This window comes from Lasiosphaeria miniovina (assembly GCF_030549165.1).
Source record: "Lasiosphaeria miniovina strain SMH2392-1A chromosome Unknown B0T26scaffold_2, whole genome shotgun sequence".
Lineage (NCBI taxonomy): Eukaryota > Fungi > Ascomycota > Sordariomycetes > Sordariales > Lasiosphaeriaceae > Lasiosphaeria > Lasiosphaeria miniovina.
Window position 1 is genome coordinate 2211306 of NW_026848221.1, and position 14116 is coordinate 2225421.

At 53.9% G+C, this 14116-nt stretch overlaps 5 protein-coding genes across 5 annotated transcripts; 4 read left to right on the forward strand and 1 right to left on the reverse strand.

Annotated features, from left to right (window-relative positions):
* Positions 1-309: 309 nt before the first annotated feature.
* Positions 310-1404, forward strand: B0T26DRAFT_747710 (uncharacterized protein; the record flags this gene model as incomplete). Its single annotated transcript, XM_060444876.1, has 2 exons — positions 310-516; positions 610-1404. The coding sequence occupies 2 exons, from the start codon at positions 310-312 to the stop codon at positions 1402-1404; spliced, it is 1002 nt and encodes a 333-aa protein (XP_060300229.1).
* Positions 1405-1703: 299 nt separating this feature from the next.
* B0T26DRAFT_738106 (nuclear protein Es2-domain-containing protein) lies at positions 1704-5760 on the reverse strand (the record flags this gene model as incomplete). Its single annotated transcript, XM_060443544.1, has 3 exons — positions 1704-3870; positions 4010-4085; positions 4506-5760. The coding sequence occupies 3 exons, from the start codon at positions 5758-5760 to the stop codon at positions 1704-1706; spliced, it is 3498 nt and encodes a 1165-aa protein (XP_060300230.1).
* Positions 5761-7353: 1593 nt separating this feature from the next.
* Positions 7354-8007, forward strand: B0T26DRAFT_636688 (uncharacterized protein; the record flags this gene model as incomplete). The annotated part of the gene is made up of 2 exons (XM_060436853.1): positions 7354-7868; positions 7920-8007. The coding sequence occupies 2 exons, from the start codon at positions 7354-7356 to the stop codon at positions 8005-8007; spliced, it is 603 nt and encodes a 200-aa protein (XP_060300231.1).
* Positions 8008-8428: 421 nt separating this feature from the next.
* B0T26DRAFT_694326 (checkpoint protein Hus1/Mec3) lies at positions 8429-10151 on the forward strand. Its single transcript, XM_060441235.1, has 4 exons — positions 8429-8648; positions 8722-8827; positions 8890-9805; positions 9867-10151. Exons 1-4 carry the CDS (start codon positions 8606-8608, stop codon positions 9891-9893), a joined length of 1092 nt encoding a protein of 363 aa, XP_060300232.1. The 5' UTR covers positions 8429-8605; the 3' UTR covers positions 9894-10151.
* A 425-nt stretch (positions 10152-10576) lies between these two features.
* On the forward strand, positions 10577-14100 carry B0T26DRAFT_694334 (adaptin N terminal region-domain-containing protein). The gene is made up of 5 exons (XM_060441236.1): positions 10577-10704; positions 10845-10968; positions 11084-11272; positions 11359-13468; positions 13545-14100. The coding sequence occupies exons 1-5, from the start codon at positions 10695-10697 to the stop codon at positions 13629-13631; spliced, it is 2520 nt and encodes an 839-aa protein (XP_060300233.1). The 5' UTR covers positions 10577-10694; the 3' UTR covers positions 13632-14100.
* Positions 14101-14116: the final 16 nt, after the last annotated feature.

Sequence of the window (14116 nt, forward strand, 5' to 3'; positions counted from 1 at the left end):
TCTAGTTTTCTTGACGCTTGCGAAACCGCCACATTCAACTTGCAAGTCGTTTGTACAAGCTGATGGGCTTTATGGTTCTTTTTTAGACTGGATTATAAGTCTCCCTTTGCAGTCCATATTAATACAACGGCTGAGGGCCCTGTACCATCTTTTAGGCATCCACCTGGCAAACTACTACCTCACCCAGCCCGCAGAAACGAACCTACTTAAATTTGGCTCTAGTCTCTCCAAAAAGCAACAACCTAGTCAGCAAGATCGACTGGGATTCCTACAAAACTCATAAAGAATTCTGCGAGTGGACCGATTATCATGTCATCTGCTCCAAATAAGCGGAAAGCCATCAGTGGCGGGGCCAGCCTCTTACAAAGGCGCGTGCGGCCGCGAGTCGAACCAGAGCCTGAATCCGACGTGGCGGAAGACTCAGACGCGGACAGTCAGGCGCTAAGTAAAGAAGGGATTGATTCATACGACTCTGAGAGCGATGGTGATGATGACGCTGAGAGTGGCAGCGAATCGGTAAGCTCAATATCTCCATCCCAAAATGAGAATGGCAGACCAAAAACCCCCGCACACCTGTCAGAGGAGCACCCATCCTGATTTTGTTTACAGGGGTCAGAAGAAGAGTCCGAGGAGGAGGAGCTTAGCGGGTCTAAAATAGATGCCTCGCAGCTCTCGTTTGGAGCGCTAGCTCGGGCGCAAGCTGCGATGGGGGCGGCAGCGTCGCGGAAGGGACAGGCGGGGAGCGCTGCCGGCTCCAACGAAGCCGGCGACGGCAAAGAGGAGGAGGAGTCCTCGTATCGGCCGCCGTCGGCAGCAGAGCGGGCCGAGCAGAAGAAGAAGCAGCAGCTCCTCCGGCACCGAGCCAGCAAGCACGCGCCGGCCGAGATGACGAGCAAGAAGGCTGTGTCGCGGCGGCGCGATTTCGTCGCCATGCCCAACGTGCAGGCGCGGGACCCGCGCTTCCTGCCGCTGGCGGCGAGCAACAGCATCGGCAAGATCGACAACGCGAAGCTGCGCAAGGCGTACTCGTTCCTCGACGACTACGTCGAGGACGAGATGAAGCAGCTGCGCGCGGCCATCAAGAAGCTAGGCAGCAAGGACCCCGAGGCCAAGGAGAAGCTGCAACGCGCTCTGCTGTCGATAGAGTCCAAGAAGAAGGCGCAGGTGCGCAAGGACCGCGAGCGGGCCGTCATCGAGGAGCATCGTCTCAAGGAGAAGGAGCTGGTCAAGGACGGCAAGCAGCCCTTCTACCTCAAGAAGACGGAGCAGAAGAAGCGTGTGCTGGTTGACCAGTTCGCTGGCCTCAAAAAGGGCCAAGTCGACAAGGCCATCGAGCGGAGGAGGAAAAAGGTTGCCGGCAAGGAGAAGAAGCTGCTGCCCTACGCCCGGCGAACTGCCGAGTAGATCTTCACAGAATACAGAGGGAGGATGCTTGCATGTATCTGCGGGCCGATATTCTATGTACAGAAAATTGGTTGGCCTGCTGCTAGCCTATATCCAAACTCTTCTTCTAATTATAGATGGTGATGAACTTTGTGCTCCTGGCCATAATGGCTCTTTTTTTTTTTTCAGGCCAGACCTGACCCTTCAACGCCATATTCTAGCTCACTCCTATTCATACAACAGAATCTTACAATCATACAACGGTCTAACTTTAGAGCGGCTACCAACACCAACTAACACCTACTTCCCATTATTTTCCATTAGTCCGGTTTTATGTTGGTGTCCATCTTGGCCAGAGCATGCTCAAAAAGCTCCCGGCACCTCACCTTGCTGCCAAGCCTGGCGCAGAGCAGGAAGGCACCGCTGAGTTTGCGATGCAGACTATACGTCTCTTCAGGAGGAGGGGCGAGACGTTCGTGTATCATGACGGGGATTTGCGCCTTGACCCTCTCCGTGATAGTCTGGTCTTGGAAGTCGTACAGCTCGGGGGCCGACTGTAGGAAGGGCTCAGCCAAGGTGGTGACAGAGGTGATGTGGGCATCGAGCATCGCTCTGCTCTCATGGCCCGTCAGATAGCCGAGCTGCTCCGAGAGCGTCTTGACCTGCTCCCGGTCGGACCGGGAGGCGGCCTCGAGCAGCTGCACGTACTGGACAATAAACTCGTCAGGATACTCGCGAGACGCGCCAAAGTCGAGCAGCTCTAGCGTGTTTCGCTCGGCGTTGTATAAAAAGTTGGTCCAGTTGGGGTCCGTCTGCATGAATTTGAACTCGGTGATCTCGCGCAAGCACAGCCGCAGGATCTGGGTGCCGATCCAGTCGCGCTGGCCCTGTGTAAAAGACTTGACCCGCGTCACGCCCACGCCGTCCATGAACTCCATGGTCAGGACATGCTTGCCGCAGGCCTCGGGGTAAATTTCAGGGACCGAGAAGACACCATCGTCGTTGACAGCAAGAAGCTTCCGGTACCGCTTGGCGCACTCAGCCTCGCGCTGGTAATCGCACTCCCACGCTAGCTCGGTGCGGGCATTGTCAATCGTCTTGTTGAGGTAGAGGCCCTTGGGCAGCAGCCGAGCGGCTGCTAGCAAGACGCTGATGTTGTCAAGGTCTGAGTTGATCGAGTCAGCCACGCCGGGGAACTGGATCTTGACGGCCACACGTGCCCCATTGGATTTGAGAGTCGCTCGGTGGACTTGTCCAATGGAGGCAGCAGCGATGGGCTTGTCCTCGAATTCATCGAATAGCATCCTCCACTCGGCCCCCAGGTTGGCTATAAGTACTCGGTCGCGCTGCCAGGCCGGCATGTAGTCGGCCCGGTCCTGCACGCGCTGCAGCACTTCTTGAATAGGTGCTGGCAACATCTTGGCGTCCTGGAAGCTCATCATCTGCCCGAGCTTGAGGGCTGCACCGCGCATCCTTGAGAGCTTGGCCACGAGCCTTTCCATGTTTCCCGCACTGAGCATGACTGACCCCTGGCTGCTGCCGCCGCCCACCGCGCGGCTCAAACCCTCGCCGATAGCCCCCGCAAACATGCCAGCGGCCAGACCACCGTAGTTCCAGAGCCTGCCTATCCGCGTAGACGGCACCTTTGACTCACGGAGTTCGTACGTAGCAGTTCCGGGAGCTCGAGCCGTCAGTTCAGCAACAAGGACCGCGTCTTGTTCCGAGAGTGGCCCGGTTGATCTTGCCCCCGCAGTGCCAGTATCGGTGGACAAACCAGCCGCCGAATTTGAGCCATCCAACAGCGACGTTGCCTCGGCCCTTGGCTCGAGGGCATCGTCTGAAGCACGTGGGGTTATGTCTTCCGAGGGCTGGCGCAAAATTGTACCGTCGGTCCTGTTGACGACAGGCTGGGTGATTAGTGCCGGCTCTGGATCATGCCGTTTGGTCAGAGCCTCTCTCTTCATAGACCCTAGGATACTTGAGCCCCTGCCGGTTCGAAAGACGTTAAGATCGACCTCGGCCGACGGAAAGGCGCCGGCCTGGTCTACGAGACTCTCTACGGGCGTTTTGGGTGGCGGTGATGGCCTCGGGAATTGTGGAGGTGGACGGGGCTGTTGAAAAATTGCTCTAGCGTCTACCCAGGGTGCAGGCTCAAAGTCAAGCCTTTCTCCAGTGTTGCCTTCTCGCGGTGACGTCGCTACTATTGTTGACTCGGCTCCAGAAGAAGGAAGCGAAGAAGGATTTACCTCATGCCGGGCCTGATCAGCCCGCGTGTGCTTTGGCTCTTCGTGCTGGGATTGCGACGCATGCTGCCATTGTTCCTCTTGCTGTGTCTGTGGCTGTTGCTTTTGCTGTCCAAGACTGGACATGAGACTAGACGTCTTGGTGAAACGGTCGAGTTGGCGGGCGCGGAGTGCGACATGCTTGGAGGCGACGGCACGAGAAGCACTCGCAACCGCCGCCAGGTCTACAAGGACATCTGCAAGCCTCATTTGGGGAGAGTGAAGGATGCAGAAACTGTATCTCTGTCACCTCGACAGTCCCATCATATTCCAGGCAGCGCGCCCTGGCCGTCGAGTGCGTTTGCGGTAGGGAGTGTCGGCGCTTTCCAGGCCGGGGGACAGACAGTGTGGAGTCACAAGATTTTTGGGGCAGAATGCCACCCTCATGCACGGCGGGCAAGGAGAGCTCGGGTAATAAGACTACCCCTGCTAGTTCCCGGGCGACCCAGCTCCCCGGGAAAGGCCCCTTCCCAGCTCCAGATCCCGCAGGAGGTTACCTCTATCTTGGATGGGTGGTCAGCCACATTCATATCACTATTTATCGAAAAGTCCGCATAATATTTATCGGCAGAATATAGTGCGATTTGTATGCTTGCTGATCGCTGATTTTTATTTCTTATTAACATCTTATCACGATGATCCTAGGTATCATAAAGCAAATACGCCCCTGTCCTCACCAATCCGTACCGGTTATGCATTTCGTTATCATGGAACCCCAACCTCGCTAACGCGCAGACTCCCATTTATTTCATGTCGTAATGTTGCGTAGACCTGATGCTCTCCCTCGTAGCGTTGCCTTTGCGCCGCTGAACGGTGAGTCGGATGCCTTTCTTCCGGCACTGTCGATCTTGCCCCATAGCCTCTGAGCGGCAGGCGTTAAGCCGCCCGAAACCCGCGGGCTACTGGGGAATTTGGGCACCGGGGTTCTCTCCACCTTTCCCGTGACTCCAAGCCGAGCTGATGTCCGCTTAGATTGCGAAATCCGGTCCACCATGCGGTGATGGAGAGCCTCGCGCTTCCCCTGCTCTTGAAGCTGGAATGGGTTTGGCGTCGCGTCCCCCACACCAAGGTCGATAATCGGTGCTGGAGCTTGTGGCGAGGGCGAGGGTTCCTCGTCGTCCACAAACGCGTACCCATTGATGCGTGGTGTCTCATTGCCGCCACCAGCTAGGCTAGACTCTTGATCGAAAGGAGAGCGCTTTCCCGCAATTGCGCCCCTTATTTCTGAGAGCGTTGGAGACGACGCCCTGGCGGCTCTAGCGGCATGGGGCTGCGGTACTCTTGTGTTCTCGTACACGATTGATTTCGGCGGAGCCCGAGACTCTGCTTGCGCTCGCTCGGCAACTGATTCCAGCAAGTCATCCACACCTTCGGGAGGGAACATTAACTCGTTGTTTGGCTTCGAGTTCCAGTGGTTTGGAGCCGCGGGTCGGTCATCCTTGTCTTTGATGGCTAGCCTGTCCTTTTTGAAGCCATCGTCAACCAGGCTTGTTCTGATCTTGGCAAGTTTATTCTCGACCTCCTTCTGCTTCTGCTGCATTTTGGACGGCAGTTTGTTTCCTGTCCAAAGCCATGCGTATTTTTCCACCTTTTTCTGGTTTTGCTTGTCTAGCAGCTTATAAAAGCTCTCGTTATCCTCGCTTGTATATCTCGCCTGAAATGCGCCAAGGTTCATGTTTGTGTCGATCGCCACTTTAGGGTCGAGGGTTGAAGAGACGATTGAAGAGACGGCCGTGGACATTGGCGTGTCGCCCGCATCACCAATGGGCGTGCGCCCACCGGGATGTACTGATGAGATGTATCGTGCTCGATGCCGACCGGGCGTCATGACGCTTTGCAGCCGTCGGCTTGCATTGACAATCCATTCCTGGTCCTTCGAATCGAGGGCATCAAGATACTCTTGCTGTGTCTCGGCCTCTAAGAGGCCCGGGAAGAAGTCGCGAGCAATGATTTGCGACAGAGCCTGGGTGTAACTGTCTTCGTCAATAACCGTCTTAGGCCGTTTAATCCGCTTCGCCGGAGGCGGCGGTGGCATCAGCTCGTTGTCCACTCGCTTGCGGACGAGGGCTGTTGATTGCGGCGCCTCCGAGTCCATGTTGTGGCCGTTAACGTCGCTTTTCTGAGTCAAGATTGCCAAAGAATGCGAACCGCTTGAAAGTGGCGTGAGACTGGCTTGGCATTTGGAATCGTCCTCGCACGGACAAATTACTGGATAAACGCGCACCAAAGTATGCACTAAACAAGAGTATTCAAATACGCGGTAGTGGGATAAAACCCAATACCTCAATTACCTCCTCCGTATGGGATCCTTGGAAATCCATTCCTTACTGACTGCTCCATCCAGTAACGAAGGAGGGCTACAATCTGGGTTCATAAAACTACGAATTTGTCGTTCACTGTCTGCAACTTGCGCTATGTACGCACACGATCTCTTCATATTCTGTTTAAAGAGTCTGAGATAGAAATCTCATATACAAACTTTTACCAGTCTTCCGAGATTTCACCATAAAAGTTGAGAGGTATGAATGGCTTTCGACTACTGTAAACTCACCGACAAGGCCTCAGGGTTTCTAGCCAAAGCGAATGGATATTTCTACCGAAGGAATGGCGTGCATTTCTATCTCAGGTGGGTGCCGCGAGTTTGAGGCACGTCTTTTGATGGAATGTCTTGCGTGATACCATTCCGTTCGATGTCCCTTCTCTTCAATAACAACTCAAACCCAACCGGCACTGTATCCCCACTTTCACAATCTGTCTTGCTTGTCCTTCAAGTCAATCACTGTCCATATCAGTAAATATTTCCTGGCCGGGAACTTGAATTGCAGCTCGGTTCTACAATATACATGCTACCTTTGACACATACCATGCAAGTTAGACACTTCCAGCCTTGCGCAACTGTAAAGGCAACCCAAGGCGACATAGCTGTGTTCAGGCAACATCGGTACCTACCAAGGTTAATACCTTGCTGGCCTAAGAGAGCCGGTTGGTTGTATGTACCACGGCCCAGCCCTTCAAATGCACGTAGCATACAAACCTCCAGCACCACCCCCTCTAGGTCCTGATCCGGGCGATGCTCCCTCTCAAGGGGCAGGTCAGCAGCACACGCCAGCTGTGCCGTACTGACCAGTTGTTGGGCAGCACAACCGACCTACTTTCTCACGGATGGCTCCTTCATGGGAAACCTAGCCCATATAACAGAACTCGATACTATGACAGGATGACAAAAGGATATTTTTTAAAGTTCTCTGCGGGACGTTAAGAAAGTGAATTTTATTCTGACCAAGGGCTCAGCCCATGCCATGACCTGCAGTTGGTCCTACCCACTGCCCAGCCCGACCTGCCCGTCCCTTGACTCTCCTTCAAGCCTAGGTGCCGAGAGCTGCCTATCGCCTTGATCCTCTCCATCTCTCAGCCTCAGGCTGCATGCGGCAAGGCGTCCTGCCTATGGCCAGCTCCCATCCTCGCCCGCACCCGGCCTCCCCTCCTCCCGTTGACCCCTACATACAAACAGAACCGAGAAACAGGCTTCTCACTGGCTTCCCATTCGATGCACAAGCTCGCCCTCCAGTTCACTCTGCCCTTGTTAGCCACTTTTCGGCTCCTCGTTGCACCCATCTCCCGTCTCGCCTTCCGGTTTCGCCTGACGAGGGGGCTTTTCTTGATCTATGCTATTATCATGAGCATCATGATGAAACAAAAGGCTCGCTACTATTCTGGCAAAAAGGACTCGGCCATTGAGAAGCAAAGCGCTAAGGCCGAGGTTGAGGCAATATGTCCCATTTGCCAGGAGTCCATCGGCACCCGCAACGCCGAGGGCATCGTCGAAGGTTGGAGCATACTTCCCTGTGGTCACAGGTTTGGCAGCTACTGCATCAAACACTATCTCAACGTCGTGGCCGAGGACCGCCCATCGTGCCCCGTCTGCCGCCAAATCGCCTACCACATTTGCGGACACCCTGTCCTGCCCGCCCTGCTGAGACCGAATAGCTCCGAGGGCGAAAGGATTGTTGAGGTGTCCGAGCTACTCATTCAGGAACTACAGTCTTCTGATTGTGCATACTGCCAGCTTGGGAGAGCAAGTCGGAGAAGAAGCAGGAAACCTGCGTCGAAATGGAAGGCGGCAGTCGGATTGCTGCGATACTTAAAGCTGCGTCCAAGCCAGCTGCTTGGTAGGCATCGTGCCCTTGCCGGGCCCCAGACACAGTCCGACGACCGGGAACTTTCTCAAGGTCAAAGGGCGGTTTTGTTTGACAGGCAAGGGCCATGGATCGATCCGTTCCCCAAACCCAGGGATCCTGAGTGGGAGAGATGGTGGGTTACCCAAGAACCCAGCGGGGCATAGGAGGGGTAGCTTTGCTGGCTGGCAGACTTATCAAACCATATCCGATCTCACTACTACCAGATGGCCAGAAATTTACGCACGGCGACGGCTGATAGAATTTCATTATTACGCTGTCCACATTTTTTAATCTTATCTTCACGATACCTCACCACTTTTCACGGAATATCGGATGCATTTGGATAGGCCAGAGACGGGAACAGGAGTCCCGGATGGGTTGAACTAGGACAGCTGCCAGGAAGCTTGTTGGGTCCGCACCTGCCTCGAGACCACTGCTGATGGAGACTTATGGTGGGGGTAATCGTTGGGTCCGGCGATAAAGATTACCGGGGTCTGTGTTAGGTACCCCGCGCTAGCTTGGCTGGAGCTTGTCACCCTTGGAAGCTTTGGTTCGGCCATTTGGTTCAAGTTCACTGCGTGCGTATGGGCGAAGTACTGTAGCATCTACGGATACAGTAATACCTGAAATACATGATCTATTCCGTATCTTCATCAGTATTCCCTACGAGCACGGGAATGACAAGATCAACGAGGCGGGCAGTTTGGCGTTCAATGACGGACGACTACAACTTTAAATCCAGATCATCTACTGATCAGCGAAATGCGGTTCAGGACAGACCTCAAGAATATCCGAACATTCTCTAGTGAGCCGTCACAGTCAACAAGATACCATACCTTGAATGTCCCAATTTCTAACGTTAGGCGCCTTCTAATTAGAACTGACAGCGGCTCTCAATTCTCTTGAGAGAATCGCGTGGTTGCGCCTCGACGATGACACGGTTCGGTTCACGGTCATCCCGGACACGGGGTCCCAAGTCTGGGCGTACGTTTTCCCTCTCACATTAGCGGGTTCGTCTAGGAGACTAATATCTATCTACGTCACAGTTCTCTTTCAGCAGAGTTGATATTTGATAATTACCATCTCCAGTCAGCCGAGGCAAACAACACAATCAATCTAGAGCTTCCCTTGGGACCGCTCCAGCGCGCTCTCAAATCTGCGTTTGGTAGTAACCAGGCCAACCTACGTCTAACCAAGCGCGATGGCGTGCCGATGCTCTCGATGACCATCCATACCATGACTAAGGACGGCGCACAAGACACCCGGAGCGGTGGCGGTGGACAATTTGGAGGCGGCGGTGGCCGGGGCCATGCTTGCGTTGGTGGCCATGGCTATGACGAAGATCCCGACCCATTTGACGATGCTGCGGAACTGTTCCAGCAGGAGTCGCTGGAACTTACAATGAAACGTGAGCGTGAGAAGGTGATTACGCAGGACATACCCGTGCGGGTGCTGCACCCGGACTCGGTCGAGTTGATCATGCAGCCCAAAGTGCGCGAGCCCGACGTCTACATTCAACTGCCCCCGCTCCTTCAGCTCAAGGCCATCTCGGATCGCTTTACCAAGTTGGCCCTCACGACCGCCACCACGGGAGGCACCCGCGCCGCTGGCGCATTGCAGAATCCCAAGCTAGAGCTATCGGCCAATATGCATGGCTCGTTGCGTTTACGCCTAGTCGCCGAGACCCTAGACATTACGAGTGTGTGGGATAAACTCGAAAACCCCGAGCTCGACCCGGCACAACTCACAGTGCCGATGAATGAGCATCCCAGCACCATATATAAGAATGCTGGCGCAAACAAATGGGCGACGGTCCGCGTAGATGGCAAGGACTGGAGCAGGGTGCTAAGCGTTGGCAGACTGGAGGGGAGGGTCATTGCCTGCTTTACTGATGAGCACGCTCTGATCCTATACGTCTACGTGCCTCACTTTGATGATTCGTCCTCGGAAGATGTTGTCACGGTGAGCAATTCCTTTGGTGGCACTCTTCATTGGGGATCTTTCGCTAACGCACTTGACATAGTATTATGTGACCTCATACAGTACTTAGCATCACCGGTTCTTTTGGTTTGGCGTTATAGTCTCTTGAAGCTTTCTCTCACCCATAATACGAAATGGGTCGTTATATATGAGACTCGGGTGTTGATGCTTGCTTCGAGCCTGGGGCGTAACATGGCCTCCAAAGGCGTTAAGGTTGGGGGCATCTCAGCGAAATACTGGCTAGGTTGCTTTCAAGGTGTATTGAACTTGGAGAGGATGGATCTTATCGATCTGGAATTGCACAGTCACCAAGCATAGAGAAACGCTCTCGTCCGATATATTTGTGCTGTGATACATATAGAATACTAGTGTCTAGAAGTGAAGCCTCCAATTTCCTTAAATGATTACGGGTGTTCCGAAGTCCCTCGACTTCTCCAAGAGCATCGGAGCTCCAAAGAATGAGAACTTCATATGCTAGTCTGATTCATATATAATTCTGGTTTAGAAGTTAAAGCGCTCAGAATTCGGGTTGCTATTTGAGCTTGGTTACCTATTGCATGGGAGTTCTCGATTCGAAGCCGGGCAACGTTTAAACGGTCAGAGATGGCAGGGTCCACTTTCCTTTCTGAAGCTACTTTAACTGTACCAGGGGTTCATTTAGGCCCATGCCAGGGGGTTTCTGCCTGAGGCACTGGCTGGGTAACCTCTCAGCGACGCTAGGACTTGTACAATTGGGGGGCCACATCACAGCGATGTGCGCAGCGAGTGAGTGCATTCAAAGTATTTGCACAGCGACACCACGCGCACTTCATCGCTCCGTCCTGGTTAGGATCCTCTTCTAGGCCCCCGTGTAGGCGCAGAATATATTACCATGAGCTCCCGTAAGTTCAGCTATCCCCGCTCGCGCCTGACGATTGTTTAGCTTCGTGCCACGCCCAGTGCAGTGGGAAACGGGCTCCATTACTCGCTCGCTCAAGATGGATGCGCCTGGCCGCTGGCTAACCTCTTGCCACGCTCCCAGTCAAGCAGTTCATCCGCAACGTGCGCGCTGCCAAGACCATTGCCGACGAGCGAGCCGTGATCCAGAAGGAGAGCGCGTCAATCAGGGCCAGCTTCAGAGAGGAGAGCGGAGATCACAGCGTCAGGTACCTACCTGCCCAGCACCTACCCAACTTCTCCGTGCCTTGCATCCATTCGGCCGATCAAGGGGCAATCCCCCTTCTAGAGATAAGGAAGCTGCTGATCGATTGCGCTATACAGGCGGAACAATGTGGCCAAGCTCCTCTACCTCTTCACCCTTGGCGAGCGGACGCATTTCGGCCAGATCGAGTGCCTGAAACTCCTAGCCTCGCCCCGGTTCGCCGACAAACGGTTAGGGCATCTGGCGACCAGCTTGTTGCTCGACGAGAACCAAGAGGTCCTGACCTTGGTTACCAACTCCCTCAAGAAGTACGAGCAAGGCAGTCTCAGTCAATGGCGCCCCCTAACAAGCCTCCGAAATTGCAATGAGCGGTCTGCTGACTCTGCCCAACCAGTGACCTGTCGCACTCCAACCAGTATGTGGTCGGCCTCGCTCTTTGTACCCTAGGAAACATTGCCTCGATCGAGATGTCGCGAGACCTGTTTACTGAGATCGAGACCCTAATATCTACGGCGAACCCCTATATTCGCCGGAAGGCGGCCCTCTGCGCGATGCGCATATGCCGAAAAGTCCCAGACCTGCAGGAACACTTCCTCGAGAAGGCAACACAGCTGTTGTCGGACAGGAATCACGGCGTACTGCTGTGCGGCCTAACTCTGATGACCAGTCTCTGCGAGGCAAGCGAGTCTGAGGAGGCCGAGGGCGGCGATGAGGCTATCATCGAGAAGTTCAGGCAGTTCGTGCCAACCCTCGTAAGGATCCTAAAGGGGCTGGCATCTTCTGGCTATGCTCCCGAGCACGATGTTACGGGGGTTACGGATCCCTTCCTGCAGGTTAAGATTCTTCGCTTGCTCCGAGTCCTCGCCCGTGGAGACGCCCAAGTCACGGAACAAATCAACGATATTCTGGCGCAGGTTGCTACAAACACGGATTCGTCCAAGAACGTTGGCAATTCGATTCTTTACGAGGCGGTGCTTACCATCTTGGATATTGAAGCCGACGCGGGCCTGAGGGTCTTGGGTGTGAACATTCTGGGGAAATTTCTAACTAACAGGGACAACAATATTCGCTACGTTGCCTTGAACACACTAGTCAAGGTGGTCGCCATCGATACAAATGCTGTTCAAAGACACCGAAATACGATTTTGGAGTGTCTGAGAGATCCGGACATCAGCATCAGGAGGCGGGCACTCGATCTCAGCTTTACACTCATTAACGACAGCAATGTTCGCGTTCTACTAAGGGAATTACTAGCCTTCCTAGAAGTAGCCGACAACGAGTTCAAGCCGACCATGACTAGCCAAATTGGCATCGCCGCCGACCGGTATGCTCCCAGCAAGCGGTGGCACTTCGATACCATGCTGCGCGTTTTGACTCTGGCTGGCAACTATGTCAAGGAGCAGATTCTCTCGTCTTTTGTTCGTCTCATTGCAACTACGCCTGAATTGCAGACATATGCCGTGCAGAAGTTATACACCAACCTCAAGAAGGATATCACCCAGGAAAGCCTTACCCAGGCTGGTGCTTGGTGCATTGGTGAATATGGCGATGCCCTGCTCAGAGGTGGCCAGTACGAAGAAGAGGAGCTTGTTCAGGAGGTCAAGGAGAGCGAGGTAGTTGATTTGTTTTCAACCATCCTGAACAGCAGCTATGCCAACCAAGTCACAACCGAATACCTTATTACGGCTCTCATTAAACTCACAACCCGGCTGTCGGAACCCGCCCAGGTCGAAAGGATTCGCCGTCTCCTTCAGAACAACCAGACAAGCCTCAATGTCGAAATACAACAGCGTGCGGTCGAGTTTGGAAATCTCTTCTCCTATGACCAAATCCGGCGTGGCGTGTTGGAAAAAATGCCGCCCCCTCAGATCAAGGAGGAGTCGCGCGTCCTCGGAGAGGCGGCAAAGAAGTCAACCAAGGCAGCCAACCGGAAATCTAAAGCCGTCAAGCCCAAGGAAGAAGACCTTCTGTTTGACCTTATGGGCGACAGCAATGTCCCAAGCCCCTCGCCAGTCAACGGCTCCCAAAACAACACCGACCTGCTAGCAGATATTCTCGGAGGGACCAGCTCACCTCCTCCCTCCGGCCCGTCACCTCCCGGACAGTCCAATGTGGCGTCTATCATGGATCTGTTCTCCCACGACCCTATCTCAACTCTGTCTCCTGCTCCAGTAGCCGCTGCAGCCCCAGCGAGTGTTGACTTATTCTCCGCTGTTGCCCCTTCCCCTCCTCAAGTGAACATTGCATCCCAAGCTCCGGCTGGCCACCCATGCTACAATAATAACGGCCTCAACGTGATTATTCAAATGCAAAGAAATGCAGAGGGGGCGATCCAGGCAGTAGCTCGGTTCCGCAACACCTCTCCTGGCAGCGCTTTATCCAACGTCGGTCTTCAGGCGGCTGTTCCGAAATCCCAGAAGCTTCAGCTGCTCACCATCTCATCTACGGACATAAGTCCGGGGGCTGAGGCCACGCAAATGATGAGAGTAACAGGGTGTAAAGGGGTAGGTTTTTTATCTTCCACAAGATCACCACAATTCCAATTCCGCTCTTTTCGTTGCTGACTCTTTATATTCCCAGCCTTTGCGCTTGCGCTTGAAGATAGGCTATTCGCACCCAGCTGTAGGCCAGGTTATGGACGTGGTCAACTGGACGGAGCCGTCTTGATTACCAAGGGTAGATATTAAGTAGATGATATCAAGGCCAGGGTAGCGTCGAATGACAGGAAAAGAATGAGCAAACAGTGAGACTATTACAGGTTATTACTCCACATCCAAAGGCGCGTCAAGTGAGCGGGGTGACTACCCCCTGGATCGGACAAGAAAATAAAGAGGGTTATCAAATTCTACAGTCAGTGCCACCCCGTGGTAAACATGAAGCAGGAATCGGGAATCAATGAGCGAGTTCTCGACATTGAATTGGCGATCCCAAATCATCGTGTTTTTGGCCCCGCCATCTGGCCTCTCGCCGAGTTTGGGGCCGGTGTGTCCATATCATATAGGCCAGTAATTTCCGCGTCCTTGTCTGTCTGTTCGCTCCAGAAATACAATCTAATCACTGAATGTTTGTTGGCGTGGTACTTCGTACTTCGGCAGAACAACCATTATAGCCCAACAAATAAACCAGCCAGGAAACCCTTTTAATAGGTAAAC